Raw genomic sequence first — 15,273 nt, forward strand, 5'->3', positions numbered from 1 at the left:
GGTACATATATTTAGGGATCAACAGGCTTCCTATTTCAATACTAAAATGGTGCATGACAAAAATAATGTTATGTCGTATGAATGCTTTTTAAAGATAATTTGAAATGAATGTATTAATTTTTTTTTTGGAAAGAAGTTTAGAACTTTTTTTTTTAAAGTAACTCTTCAACTGATCTGATAAAAGCAAGCCTAAATGTAATACATCTGTTAACAATGTTTTGTTATATAGTTTTTAAAAGTGAAGGCCTGAAGACGCAACCAAGCAGTCCTACTCAATTACTCATCTTGAACTAGGCTATGGAAACCACAAATAATTCAGCAATGCTATATTTCTTACTCCTCATCCAAATGATTGACTGTTCATTTTTCAGTTTGAGTATGAGAAATTGTGCATGGCTTTCATTTGCGCAGCGTGATGCTCGTTTTAACTGCAGCAGTATATCATGCATGTTCTAAGTCAAGTAATGAGGTCCAACGGCAGCTATAGAAGGTTTTCGATTGGTGACTCATTTATTACATTTTTATGTTGCCTTTCTTTCAGGGAACTCAAGGTAACATACACAGGGTCATTGCTGTAACATTTTCCCCCTCTTCTTATACAGAAATAAGTAAATGACAGTAAGAATCTATTGGTACAATAGTACACAGTATGCCTTTTTACTGTAGTGAGGGAAAGGTGAGGTACATTTCAAAGGATTCTCCCCTCTTTGCATTCTGTGCCCATGAAGGAAATTAGCCATTCACAGCTGTCCAAATTTTAGCCCATATTTTCATAAAGTCACTTTGGTTTCAAGGCCTCCCACATTGCTGCTGTCTGCCCTTGTGCTGCCGAGTCTCCGGAGTAGCTGAGACAATCCGCATGCCACATGCCAATGCCTCGCAAGCCGCGTTTTTTCACGTAGGCTGCCTTCAGAGAAATGCTCCTGGGATTGTCAAACCACACTTGGTGGAAAGCGCCCCCTGGGTCCTGCAAATGTGTCAAAGGGAGAAAAGATGTTAACATGCTTTCCCTGTATTCTTTCCAAACCCAGCCTCACAGCTTTAGGTGTTCATGAGCATAGGAGAAATCCAAGGAATTAGGGCAGGCTTCCTCAGCCTCGGCCCTCCACATGCTTTTGGCCTACAACACCCATGATCCCTAGCTAGCAGGACCAGTGGTCAGGGATGCTGGGAATTGTAGTCTTAAAACATCTGGAGGGCCGAGGTTGAGGAAGCCTGAACTAGGGCTATACAGTCATACCTCATGTTACGTTTGCTTCAGGTTGTGCGTTTTCAGGTTGCATCCTATGACAACCCGGAAGTACCGGAAAGGGTTACTTCCAGGTTTCGCCGCTCGCGCATGTGCAGACGTGCAAAATGACATCACGCACAGAAGCGGTGAATCACGACGTGTGCAGACGCGCAGATGTGGGTTGTGTTCTCTTCAGGTTGCGAATGGGCCTCCAGAACAAATCCCGTTCGCAACCAGAGGTACCACTGTATACACACTGGCCAGTTAGATTTGATATCTTCTACAAATTATTCTGCAGAAAGCTGATGGGAAAGAGTAGGCAAGTTTTCTTCTGTCGTTACAATTTTTGGCTCCTTGCCAGATGTATGGGACTCTGAAAGCCGCCTCTGAGGGCCTTCTGGCGGTTCCCTTACTGTGAGAAGTGATGTTAAAAGGAACCAGGCAGAAGGTCTTCTCAGCAGTGGCGCCCGCCCTGTGGAACGCCCTTCCTTCAGATGTCAAGGAGATAAAGTATCACACAACTTTTAGAAGACATCTGAAGGCAGCCCTGTATTGGGAGGTTTCAAATGCTTGATATGTGTTCTTATGTTTTTAGATACGCTGCACTCCGCCTGGGGAAACCCAGCCAGACAGGCGAGGTATAAATAGGAACATTATCATTATCATTATTATTAAACTTGCTTGACAGTAAAAGTAAAATCAATGTGGTGCTACTGGGAAGCTAAGCCCCTTCAATACAGACTTGGTTACAGGGACTGATGCAACTAGCTAAAAGAGAAATTTTAAAGAAATAATTGCTAAAAACTGGGGGGAAAGAAACTGTGCCAACAAAAAAAGGAATGGCAACCTAAACTGTTAGAGTATATTGAACTGGCTAGATTAACAGAGGCAGTTAGAGATCACACTAGACAAGAGTTTCAAAAAGCATGGGGAAAATGCAGAGAATACTTCACAAAACAGTGCCCTAAAATACATACCTGGATTTGTTTCTATTAATGTCTTCAGGAGACTTTGTGGATATTTATATAATTAGGAAAATCTTAATAATTATTCATAAAGGAAACAGTTTATAAGAAGTAAATAAAGAGGCCAGATACAAGATAAAGGAAGTCTTTTATTTCGTTGTTTGTATTGTTGAATGTTATGCTCACTGTATGTTAAGTTCATGTTTAATGAGGGTGGATTTGTGTATTGGGGGTTTGTGTTATGTTGTAAATAAAATTCCAATAAAAATTAAATAAAAAAATAAACAGATTACTTTCCGTCCACCTTTCCTCCTCCTTTGGTTAAATTATTGCTGTTGTGTATTTATCATTTTCTCTCTTCTCCAATTATTACAGAAAGCTGATAGACCACCATGAGATTGCCAGAATTTTGTGTGTTGGAACTAGGAATGTACGAGGTGGCTTCTTGCCAGGAGGGATTAAATCCTGAATGAACAGATGCACTGCTGTAACTTTCTTTTTTATATATAGAATAATAAATAAATGGTTTTTTTAAAAAAACATATAAAGGAATTTTATACAACTTGCCTTGTATTCCACATATGGAGCTTTCTGTTCCTTATCCCACAGGATCCCAGACAGGGATCTGGGAACTATCTGCTTCATTATTGCTTTGTAGGGCACTTGGTGTGCTGCAGGATCACTGCATGGAGCCCCTCGGAAGGGGATTTTTGCAACGGAACAAACATGGTCCTGAAGAAACACAACTTGTGTCATGCAAGTGTACTAAAGCACAAGAAGCGCTATGTAGATCACGTGCATATGTTTTAATTCCTCGTCCACACATGTCTACTACCCCATTAAAATCTCTCAGAAATAAGATATATTCTGTTTAACAAGCTCTCCATTTTCTTAACAAAATTCTGCTTAAGTACACCACGCACTAACCACGGTGTGCAAATTTATAGAATTGGGCGGAGGTAAAACGCAGGCTGTTACAACAGTTTTGAATCAGTGTAGAATCCGTGCCCACAAAAACAAACTTTATAAACCACAGCGAGCAAAACATAGTTAGAAATTAGCAGTCTTTCTCTTACCTTAGATAAACCTCGGCAGGTATAATCATAGCCATACCATGGAACACCCATCACAAGCTTTTTGGGATTAATGCCGATGCGAATATAATTGTCATAGCCTAATTTAATATAAAATTTAACATTTACCTGCCTGCTTTTTTATTCTTACTTCCACGCCTGCAGCTACATTTGTAGCATTAACAAATCAAAAGCTGTTGAGAAACATATTCAAGATACAACTAGCCCTCCGAGTCTTTTTCACATGCAGCTAGCTACCTTTGAAGAGTGCTGTGTGATTCCATTTTCCATGTGATTTATGTCTTACTCTTATCAAGAAGGCACCTTAATATGAGAACAGATGTTGACAGATTTTAAGGTGGCTACATTTCCTTTAGAAGCAAGATCCACAACTGGGATTTCTACTACTGTAGCTGCTTAAAGATGTGCATTGCAACTCTCTCAAACATGGTTTTAATGTATCGCTTCCAAGCAATATACAGATTTATTCGAAGTTCCGCAATTTACATAATTTATTCTAATTAAGGTTCTTAGGGTTGCTAAGCCTACTGCCAATCTCCAGTAGACTTTCATAGTGCATAAACTGAGGCTAATTCTTACCAGCTAAGGTTTGGTTGTATGGAGCGTTAGCTCCTAGTATGCAACGTGACCACATCTGACTCTGTTCATCATAAGACATCACAAACACGAAATCACAGGAATTAGCTATCCCAGTATAGTTGTATACTCTTTTGTATATGCATTCTGGACACCAGGGTACATCAAAAGTTACCTGTGGAGGAAAGAGAACTGCACGTTTGTCACTAAACAGTCATTATTTGTAGAAACAATTGTTATTGCATATGTTATTGCAGCAGCAACACACACACACAAACACACCCTATAACATGGGTAGGCAAACTAAGGCTTGGGGGCCGGATCCGGCGCAATCGCCTTCTAAATCCAGCCTGCAGACAGTCCGGGAATCAGTGTGTTTTTACATGAGTAGAATGTGCCCTTTTATTTAAAATGCATCTCTGGGTTATTTGCGGGGCCTGCCTAGTGTTTTTACATGAGTAGAATGTGTGCTTTTATTTAAAATGCATCTCTGAGTTAGTTGTGGGGCATAGGAATTCATTCATCCCCCCCAAAAAAAAATATATAGTCTGGCCCCCCACAAGGTCTGAGGGACAGTGGATCGGCCCCCTGCTCAAAACGTTTGCTGACCCCTGCTCAATAACACTGCATTAAAAATTACAATCGAAAAAATGTTTCCACTTCAACTGCAGCGTTATCAGAATATATATATATATATATATATACATATATATATATATATGCCTATTATTTTTTCCAAATTATAACAAGGGAGTGTCATTAGAGCTGATTTCTATGCATGTTTCCTCGGGTGTATGTCCTACTGTATTCAATGGGGCACACACCCAGGTAAGTGTGGGATTCCAGCCTAAATTTCAAGACTAGCTTGCCAATTTTCTCTTTTTTTTATAATAATTTTTATTAGTTTTCCAATTTTAAAACAAAACAACAACAACAACATAAAACATCAATCAATACAGACAAACACACAAATATAAATTCTTAACCTCATTTTCATAAGCCTCCTTTCTCGGACTTCCCCATACCTCACCCTTTTTGCATCCTTATTTTACAGTTTTTCAGCAACCCTTTTAGCCAATTAAATTTAAGTTTATTATCTTTCTCAATTTCACCTTAAATCCTCAAACATTTTCAGCTGCAATTCTGCATCTTCCTTCCCCTTGACATTTTAGCACTCATCAATATTGTGACAGTTCTTAAGATAAGCTTTGAACTTCTTCCAGTCTTCCTCCACCGTCTCCTTCTCTTGGTCACGGATTCTGCCGGTCATTTCTGCCAGTCCCATAAAGTCAATCACTTTCGTCTGCCATTCTTCCAGTGTGGGGAGTTCTTGTGTCTTCCAATACTTTGCTAGAAGAATCCTTGCTGCTGTAGTGGCGTACATAAAAAAAGTCCTATCCTTCCTTAACACCAATTGGCCGACCATGCCCAAGAGGAATGCCTCTGGTTTCTTGTGAAAAGTACATTTAAGTACCTTCTTAATTTCATTATAAATCATTTCCCAAAAGGCTTTAATCTTTGGGCAGGTCCACCAAAGGTGAAAGAAGGTACCTTCAGTCTCATTACATTTCCAACATTTATTATTGGGCAGATGATAAATCTTCGCAAGCTTAACTGGGGTCATGTACCACCTGTAAATCATTTTCATAATATTTTCTCTTAGGGCATTACATGCCGTAAATTTAACCAATTTTCTCCATTAGTGCAGCCACCCACAATTTGAGCAGCCAGCTCTTCACACTTTGCATCGATTTGGGTTTTCCCACAGCCTAGCTGAACACATATATGTTGTGAATTCAGTGCTTTTTTTTCTGGGGGGTACACAGGGGTACACATACCCCTAAACATTTTGTGAATCTAAGTTTGGCCTCACTGAGGGGCAGTATTTCAATATGAGTAGGAAAATGAGAGTACCCCTAAACATATTTTTTTTTAAGGAAAAAAAGCACTGGCTATCTGTTACAGAATAGGTGTTCACAGAAGGCCAGAAAGCTGGCACAGATACTCTAAAAGGACGCAACAGTGCTATCAGATGGGATTGTGGCTTAAGTGGATAAAGGGTTGGTTAGTTGGTTTTAGGTTACAGTGGTACCTCGGGTTAAGAACTTAATTCATTCTGGAGGTCCATTCTTAACCTGAAACTGTTCTTAACCTGAGGTACCACTTTAGCTAATGGGGCCTCCCGCTGCTGCCACCACACCGCCAATGTGCGATTTCTGTTCTTACACTGAAGCAAAGTTCTTAACCCGAGGTACTATTTCTGGGTTAGCAGAGTCTGTAACCTGAAGCGTCTGTAACCTGAAGCGTTTGTAACCTGAGGTACAACTGCATTTGTTTTTGACAAACAGTGAACCTGTGGGTGGGGGCGTATTTTTAGGACCCAGACTATTCTTGGGACTGTAATTAGTTTTAAATTGTTTTTACTATTATTAAGATCCCAGGATGGGTTACAACAATTTAAAATACCTTATAGTGAAGAAGTATGAGTAATAAATAGAAATGCCAACCATCATAATCATCTGCTACTATAGGAACATAAGAAGAGACTATGAAGGACTTGCTCACAAATTTATTGGCAGCTGCACAAACTATAGCTAGGAAGTGGAAGGGGCAAGCAGAATATAAAATGGAAAAATGATATAAAGAGGTGTGGGATATAGCTATTAATGATAAATTAACATGTAAGATGGGGAATATGCAGGAGAAATGACTTTGAGGAGATAAGGAAGGTGTTTGTAGGATTTGTACTGTAGAATTTTGCAGTTCTTCATAGTTTTAGAGTTCTACACCTATATTCAGGACCAAAATTTGTGCTCACAATGGGAAATGCCAGCAGGAGCCTTGAATCCCATCCACTGGAGTGAAACACTTCATCATGTGATATGTAAACAACCTGTAAGAGGAATCTGCTTTATTTTTACCTGTGATCCTGGAATTTCTTTGTGAAATGCTTCTGTCATTTCTTCAACCAAAGCTGTCAATGCATAATATTTGGCCGAATACTTTTTAACCTGTTGCTCAATGTCTATATTGATTCCATCCATGTACTGCCTTTTGGCCAGGGCCACCTGATGGTTTATCCAGGCTGTCCTGGCAGCAGGGTTAACAATTTTCTTCAGAGGTATGTCTCCTAAAGAACAAATGGCAATTAGTTGTCAAAGTTTTGCATCACTAGATGATATATATATATTTGGCCTATTGTTTTTATTGATTTTCCAATTTTTAAAAAAAACAAATTTTCACCACATTAATACAAATGTAAATACAAATTTCACTAGATGAGATGTTTATATAAACAGTTGCATTCTGGGTCATTGCACACATCAGCGGGACACAAACTCCCGTTACGCCATCTTCCAGGTCTAAAAATGGCGCATGGTTGCATGTGCTTTGAACACATGCAAAATGGTTGTTCCCTGTATATAAAAATACCACCGGCATCTTAAATATGTTTACTCAGAAGTCTACCACATGACTTTAGGATTAGAGTTTGAACCACTTATTTCATTACTGTCTATACCTATAGACTTTGAATCTCCTTTTGGGGGCGGGGAGATAAGATTTTTAAAATGGTTGGAAATAAAGTAAACACATTGGTCTTGTTATAGCTCTAATGAAGGGCAGTTAGTCAGTCGCAATAATTAGTGGCCCCAAATAGGGATGCAGAGGCCACAGCTGCATACAGCCAACTCAATAAAGTCAATTTGTGATACAGATGCAGATGGATTGCCAGGTGTGTATTATTATTATTTTACAATAATTTTTATTAGTTTTCAATTACAGCTATGCAATGATAGTCTCATTATAACAATGCCAAATTATAATACAATTACTAATCCCAATCATTGTATAATTTAGGTGGCCTCCTGCATGCTAGAATTGATGGTTTGATGACTTACTTTGTTTCTGTGTTCCAAAATCTTATTCATCTCAATTACCTTTCAGTAAAAAAAAAATCCCTTATGCAACAACTGCAATATTAATGATATCCATTCGTCTTCACACATTTAAAGGGTTTATAAAACTATAGGTGAAGCATTCAAACTACATCCCTATTCCTCCTGTGTGTGACAATTATTCTGTCCGTGGTGTTCCTTCCTGTGCTTGTAAAATGTTATGTCTATCTTTTTCCAGCCATTGCTGCTCTCCATCATGCCTTGGGCGAAGCTAATGCCAGATGTGTATCTGCTGCTACAGTGGCTGAATACACAAGCTGATCTTGTTGAATCAGGGAGAGGATGTTTTGCCATATGCCTTTGGGGATTTCCACACCAAGATGGGTGGCAGCAGTTGAACAGCATTCCTGGGAAAGGCTACCTGAAGAACGTCTATGAAATCAGTGGAACTTGTTTAGGTGGGTGAGCAAAGAACGCAGCAGATTCTACATGCATCTAAAGCTGTGAACCTTCAAAAGAGAGATTCCCCAAAAGCAATGCAATGCAGACTATTTTCTTTCTTTTATAGCAGAGGCATCTTAACGTAGACTGGAGATTATTAGCCAGTTCTAGGCCTCTCGGGTAGTACCAGCTGGTGGAACAACTCACTTTCACACACTACAGAGAAACTGTGATGAGAATCACAGTTGTTATGTGATTCTCATATAGGGTCATATTAAGGTCTGCCATCATACATGCATTTAATGGATGTAAACTTCATTGACCTACAAGGGACATATACTTCAGAAAGCATCCATTCTGAGTTTGCACAAAAATGTTCTTATTACCCTGCTCAGAAGATACCTTTTAAAACTACTCTGGATCCTTTCGAATGAGCGTAGCACATGAGCTCAGGGTCATATTTTCCAAAAGCCGCCACTGTCGTAATTTGCGACCAGTCATAGAGCTTCCAAGTCTTCCCGCCGACATCAAATACAAAGACCTGCAGAGGCACAGCAAAGTAGATAGCTCTTTCTCTCTCCCTCAACAGCTGGAGATGTTAACTCTCTTCATCAGCTCTATTATTTGTTTAATGTCTCAAATGCCAAGCACACTCTCGCAGTTGACCAATAAAGTGTTGCGTTGCGAATTCATAAAAAGTAGGGTCCCCAACAGATCGTGGATCCAGCAGTACACTGCCGCCCAAAATATATGTTCACTTTGTCTCCTTTGGTATCTACTCTGCACCCACTGTCTCCTACTAAAAGGCAACTCTTTTTCTACTGTTTTGATACAGAATGCACTGTCACCCAGTTTTGTACAAGGGGAAACCCCAACTTACACATAAGCCCTCCTGAGTCCTAGAGGCATCCTCACCCGACATCCCAGGACAGGATTTCTATGTTTCTGCTTCTGTGCCTTTGTTACGTGTTGGGGGGGGGGTAATAGAGGAAGCTTCTCCTGATATGGAGGTGTGAAAGTTGGTATTTACCACAATAAGTTCCTTCTCTGTAGGGAGGAAGGGGAGTCTGTATGGGATGTTTACCCCCCCCCCCATTGGCAGGGAATGGAAAATTTTAGAGGGTACATTTGGTGGGCAGGGCACACCCCTTACCAGTTCAATTCGTGCTTAAGCAAGTAAGTCAAAAAATAAACAACAGAACAGGAAGGGGAAAACATAACTAGTTAAGGAAAAGTAACTCAAGAGATCCCACAGTGTCTCCCTTCTCCTCTTCCCCTTCCACCTCATCTGAGGAAAGCTTGCCTTCTTTCCTTTTTGAACAGATGGAGGTATTGGTGTGGTATGGGAGTTGCCCCGGGTGCAAAATTGTTGGGGGGGGGGGCGCAAAATTTCAACATCCGGTGCTGCCTCTATACAGCTGCATGCTTCCGTTGCTGGGCTCTGTTGAAAATGGCTTCTCCATGCAAACCAAAGAGTGGCCTCTCCAGACAACAGAACGACTCCTCTTTCTCTGCGGCTGCAATCTCATGGATGACGTGGATACCATTAGGCCATTGAATGTGTGCATGTGGACTCCAACCTTTTCCCTCCCTCTCATGCGGGCCCCATGCACTGGCAACCCACGATACACCACTGGATGGAGGAAGTGGGTGCAGGCCTGGAAATCGAGAATGGAGTGGTGGTGACAGCTTAAGGCACTCTCTGAGTTGGCTGCCTTCAGAGGGAAGAGTGTCCTATATTCCCTGGAAGCCCCTCTGCCAGAGCTCCTTCCTCTCCTTCTCAATAAAACCAGAGCTACCCTTTGAGGAAGAAAATAGATCAGGCTGAGAGGTAGGGGAGCCTTAAAAGAGGTGGCCAGGGCAGGAGGTGACTTTGCAACTGTCTGTTAGATTTCTCCACTTCATTGTTAGGGATTGACTGGTCCACATGATGTGCCCTTTAATCCTATTCATTGCAAAATAACAATAATAATAAATTTTACCCCCACATGGTTCCCATAAGGGACCTTGTTCCTGCGCACCTCAAACTCTCTGCTTTCAGAGATGGGGTTGCAGAGCACGGGGTTTTCGCAGGGGCACGTGCCTGAGCCCAGCCACAGGCGGAGGAGAAGGGCAGCCAGCAGGTGTGTGTCTCTACTGCCTAGCAACCTCCCCATGCCACAGTCTCACTTCCACAACCCCTCCCCCCACCGGAATCAAGATTCTTCGTTGGTGTGTACAGAACTCCCCTCCCCCCTCCTCATTTTCATCCTACGGGAAGTGGGACAAGTCAAATCATTCTGTCTCAGGTGCCAGAGAGTCAACGTAGACTTCCAAAGGATGAGAGTGATAATTCCATAGTCCTTTAGACAATATTTTCCATCATATTTATTTAAATAATTTAAAAAACAACCACCATTTAAAGGCTCCGATCCTCTGCATACTATATTCAGCTGAACTAATTGGCACTCATTTCTATTTTCAAAGGATCAAGCTCTAAGAGAATTTGGGGCTGTTAACCGTTTCTTGCAAGGGAGTTTGAGTTTTCATCTGCAGCACACATTTAAAACACATAAATAGTCATGAGGTGGTTTTTGGGGGGAGGGGAGGGGGTTTCATTGGTACCTATATATATTTTTTTAATGATATTTATTGGAATTTCAAATAATTCAAAAAAGAAAAAACAAACGAAACAAAAGAGAGAAAAACAGATTTAAGAAAGAAAGAAAAAAGAAAAACAGTCAACCTTAACAATCCTTTTTTTTTCAATAACTTCTTTTCTGCGACTTCCCCTCACCTCCCCTTCTTGTGTTCCTTATCCAGATATTTATTCAACAAGTTCTTATCCTTAAATTTTTAACCCTAATTTGTTATTATATTTAATTCAATTTATATATCAAATTTTAACTTATATACATTGATCATTATATTTAAAGACTTTTTCTAAGGTCGACCCTGTTTCCCTTGCACGAATTCCCCATTTTTACACTAATAACAATACAAAAAAAGAAACAATAGAAAGAATCAAAATATATTTGTACACCCTTCGGATTCCCAGATCCCACCCTCCCTTTCCCGGTTTCAATCCCCAAACCATTGTCCATTTGTCCTTATACTATCAGCCTGGATTCCTCACATCAAAAGCTCTTAAATCTCTCTCAGTTCCTTTCTGCCGGTTTTTTTGAAAGTCCTTTGTGATAACCACCAAATCTCGGAAGGGCTCTGTCCCAAAAATGTCCATGTTCCATCCGGCCGGGCCTCCAAATTTAAAGGTGGAGCTCGAAACTTGTTTCTTAATCCTTTTAGGTCCAGATGTCCCAAAATCTTCAGATCTCCACAAAGGGAGAACTTTCCATTCCTCCTTCTTCAGTTCAAACCAAATTTTCATCATCCAATCCTTTTTTTCTTTTATATCCATCTTGACAGGCCTCCGGCTCTCTTTTGCCTTCTGCAACATTTCAGCCCCTCCTTCCTGGTGCTCCTGTTCAGCAAATATCTCTTTCTCCACTTTTTCTTGTTCAGCTGCCTTGGCTGTAGACAAAACATGACTCTGCTCTACCAATTTTCTCACGAGAAAAGCAACCTCTTCCAGATCAGCTAGTATTTTTTGACCTATTTCCATTCTTGTAGTGTCCCCGAATCCCCTCTAGAGGGATTCTGGTTATTAAGTATTCCTTACACTTCCAGCCCAAAAGTCCAGTTAACTTGTTTCAATTCTTCTTTATTTTCAACAATTTCTCACTATATTGTAACTAATGTAACCAGCAAAGGCATCAGAAACAAAGTTCTCTACTTTTCCCCACTTTGACAGCTAATTTGACAGCCGTCAAAGTCTTCTATGTCTCCTCAGCAGGCTCCTCTCGCGGATCACTCCCGGGTCTCGGGGGAGCACTTTAGCTCTCAAAGTTAGCTCTTATCCTCCAGCACAATTACTTATACTATCAATCCGTGCAATTAATAGTTTAATCCATTAAAAAGGAGATATTCTCTCGACCTTAAATATTTAGTCCTTGCTTCAAATTGTTTACAAGACTGGGGAGACGGACTTCCTCTTTGGTCTTCCCCGGTCGTGCCAAATTCAAAGAAATTCTTTCTTTTATAAGTCCAATTTCCGTATTACTCACGGGTTGTTGCTTTTAATCCAAATGTTCATAGGAAAAGGTCAGCTCTCTCCGTCGAATGGCATGCGGCTTCGCTCGGCAGGGGAAGCATAAGACTCACAGCACCGCGCCGCTCCCGTCCTCCGCTCCGCAGCCTTTAAAAAGGCTCCTTCGCGGGTCGGGGGCGCAAACAGTGCCCGCCGAGTCACCAGGTCCACAGGCTTCCGCGCCCGTGGTTTTTGAGGGTCCCCGCGTCGCCGGCGCGGCAGGACCCAACCCCTGTCGAGCAGATTCCCTCCGGAGCTCGGAGGGAATCCGCCATTCGGCTGTGGCGCCAACCCGGAAGTACCTATAGACTATGCATGCAATATCCACCTAACCCCTCTATAAAGGAACAGGGTCAAGGAAGCGCGTAAAACCAACAAGGACCCACACGGCCACCTAGTACCCACCGCTTCCCTGGTCAGCAGGTCCCCTTATTATAAGGGAAAGGTGGCGACCCTAGACTAGCCATCCTTTTGCACAATATTTGGGACTGGTAAACGCTGCTTGCAAATGCAGCGGTTGAAATGCACCAACTGGTCACTTTCAGTCTGCAGCTGGTTTAAATGGGATTTCAGCAAAAGAAGCACCCCACAGAAAACACGCTGTGTGGCTCAGTCCTAGCAAACAGCACTATGTTCCGTGAGTTAAGCGGGCCCAGGATTGCAGCCTGAATTTCCAGCAACAGTAAATTTAGTAACATTGCTCCGCTGGTTCCTTTTCTAACCCAAAGCCCAACCCTATCAAATCAAGACACTACGTGCTGTTGTCCTTGAGCCCTCAGAAGAAAATTCCTGGTCAAACTGGGGACTAGGCCTTGCACATGGCTATCGGATCTGTCGCTGTGGGAACCATTCCTCTGCTGATTCTTAACAAGGAAAGAAGTTCTAGGCCAGGGGGTGTCCAGAAAAAGGGGTGTGCATGCTGGGGTTACTCAGTGATGGCCACCTTAAGTCTGTGGGCTCCCCCTAGTGCCAGTCAGTGCCTCAGACCGGGTTTGTAGATGGAGATGGTCATCATTTCCCTCAGTCAGCTGCCCCTGCCAGTGTTTGCAGACTGAGAGGGATTTTGGCAGAAGGAGGAAGGCAGCATTTTACAGTATTAGTGAAGGGGGGACTTTTTCAACAAAGAGGAAGCAGCCTAATTTCACAAGGTTTGAGAGAGCTGCACCTCCTAGCCCTCTGTATTTGGTATCCCTAAATACATCAACCAACAGAACCCCCCCCCATCCATTTCCTTTTTACCATTTGTTAAGGAAGCATTTGACATCTAAGATTGAAAGTGAGACTCAAGTCCTTAATTTTGCAGCTGCAAAGCATCAATTCTGCCTGCTCCTTGGCGTGCAAGTTTGAAAAGCCAGCTCTATCAAAAAAATTATTTTAAAAAACAGATCTGCCTCCACTGTGGAAATGTAATATACTATTTCATAAAACAAAATACAAAATAAGGGATGGCTATGTTGCAGTCAATCTGTTCTTGAAATACAGTGGTACCTCAGGTTAAGTACTTAATTTGTTCCGGAGGTCTGTACTTAACCTGAAACTGTTCTTAACCTGAAGCACCACTTTAGCTAATGGGGCCTCCTGCTGCTGCCGCGCCGCCAGAGCACAATTTCTGTTCTCATCCTGAAGCAAAGTTCTTAACCTGAAGCACTATTTCTGGGTTAGTGGAGTCTGTAACCTGAAGCGTATGTAACCTGAAGCGTATGTAACCCGAGGTACCACTGTATAGTGTTTTATTAAATGTCGCAACGGGTAGAAAATTATTATTATTAAGGAGAACTGTGTGACAAAAGCCCCCTTGGGCTCATGTAACCTGTTTCATGGTTCTTAAGACCCTTGGCCCATATTTTGTTCCATTCAGTAGAGTATCTTACCCTCAAACACTTTTTTCCTCTGGACAGATGGCCTTTTCCACTGTTGTTGATAGCAAAGCTGAGATATATATCTACCTTATCAACAGGTTATAAAGTTACATGTAGCTAGGGACTGACATCCCGTCTGTCCATATTATGTAGTCCCAAGGGGAACTAGATAAGCCTGGAGGGCTGTATTTTGACCCTGGGCCAGAGGTCCCCTCACCGCTGCTTTAAGGTATCATAAGACTTTTCATTGTTTTTGCTACAGTAGAATAATAGGCTATCCCCTCTGGTAAGATGTAAATATCCCTGGGGAAGGGCTGTTCATTCTGTAGTACACTGGGCATGCATCAAAGGGTCCCAGGTCCGATCCTATCTCCAGGATTGGGAAATGCATCTCTCTAAAAATCTGGAGGGCTATTGCTAGACGGAGCAATGGTCCGAGTGACTCGGTGTAATACACCCAGTGCCGGATTTACATATAAGCTAAACAAGCTATAGCTTAGCGCCCCACTCTCTTGGGGGCGCCCAAAAAAATTAAAGGGGGAAAAACTGGATGTACATTTCCAAAATATAAAATAAAAAAATAAAACCTACATACAGCAACAGTGTTTTGTGTTGTGTAGGCTCCTGTGATGTAAGTAATGGGCCCCACCTGCTAGCCTGCTCCCTAAAATATCACTCGTTTGCTCATTTCTATATCAATTACTTTGATAAAATACATATTTTGTTATGTGCAAATGGCTTTTGATACCTCATAGGTCCATAAATGACCATACTGTATAGCATATATTCAACACAAAAAACAGCGACAATTTGTTGTTGACAAAGGACAGCTGGACATACAAAGGGCCCCATTACCTTCAGTAGCTTAGGGCCTCATCAAACCTAAATCCGGCCCTGAATACACCACCTTATCTTCCTAAGCAATTCCTTGATTTGTTCTTCAGCTTAGCTGATAAAAACAAACTGAAATGTTACACAAAAGGTCAAATAAAACTCGGCTGGTTTTCCAGAGTTAATATAATTTGTATAGATAAAGGCCTTACATATATAAGGCCAGTCTCCGTGTGATGAATAAAGCTAAGCGT

The 15,273-nt window shown here is 41.5% G+C and overlaps 1 protein-coding gene across 6 annotated transcripts; it reads right to left on the bottom strand.

Moving 5' to 3' along the window:
• Nucleotides 1-486: 486 nt before the first annotated feature.
• Nucleotides 487-13,678, bottom strand: LOC307218782 (di-N-acetylchitobiase-like). 6 transcript variants are annotated; one of them, XM_079981645.1, is made up of 7 exons: nucleotides 13,569-13,678; nucleotides 8,606-8,744; nucleotides 6,788-6,996; nucleotides 3,870-4,041; nucleotides 3,273-3,370; nucleotides 2,757-2,928; nucleotides 487-960 (listed from the first exon to the last, which is right to left on the bottom strand). In XM_079981645.1, exons 1-7 carry the CDS (start codon nucleotides 13,569-13,571, stop codon nucleotides 779-781), a joined length of 975 nt encoding a protein of 324 aa, XP_079837771.1. In that variant the 5' UTR covers nucleotides 13,572-13,678; the 3' UTR covers nucleotides 487-778. The 6 variants fall into 6 exon arrangements, with proteins under 6 accessions (XP_079837771.1, XP_079837769.1, XP_079837767.1 ...); XM_079981643.1 differs by lacking the exon at nucleotides 13,569-13,678 and adding an exon at nucleotides 10,186-10,383 and having other exon boundaries at nucleotides 3,870-3,930; XM_079981641.1 differs by lacking the exon at nucleotides 13,569-13,678 and adding an exon at nucleotides 10,210-10,380.
• Between the last annotated feature and the right edge of the window lie 1,595 nt (nucleotides 13,679-15,273).

This window comes from Podarcis cretensis, assembly GCF_951804945.1.
Source record: "Podarcis cretensis genome assembly, chromosome: 6".
NCBI lineage: Eukaryota > Metazoa > Chordata > Lepidosauria > Squamata > Lacertidae > Podarcis > Podarcis cretensis.

What these genes read in the sequence shown, in the direction of transcription:
- LOC307218782 (XM_079981640.1), bottom strand. Translation starts at nt 10,359, where the DNA reads ATGGGGAGGTTGCTAGGCAGTAGAGACACACACCTGCTGGCTGCCCTT. An exon ending in AAGAAATTCCAGGATCACAG is followed by an intron (nt 4,042 to 6,787) that starts GTAAAAATAAAG and finishes TTTCCTCCACAG; the next exon opens with GTAACTTTTGATGTACCCTG. An exon ending in ATACAACCAAACCTTAGCTG is followed by an intron (nt 3,371 to 3,869) that starts GTAAGAATTAGC and finishes ATATTAAATTAG; the next exon opens with GCTATGACAATTATATTCGC.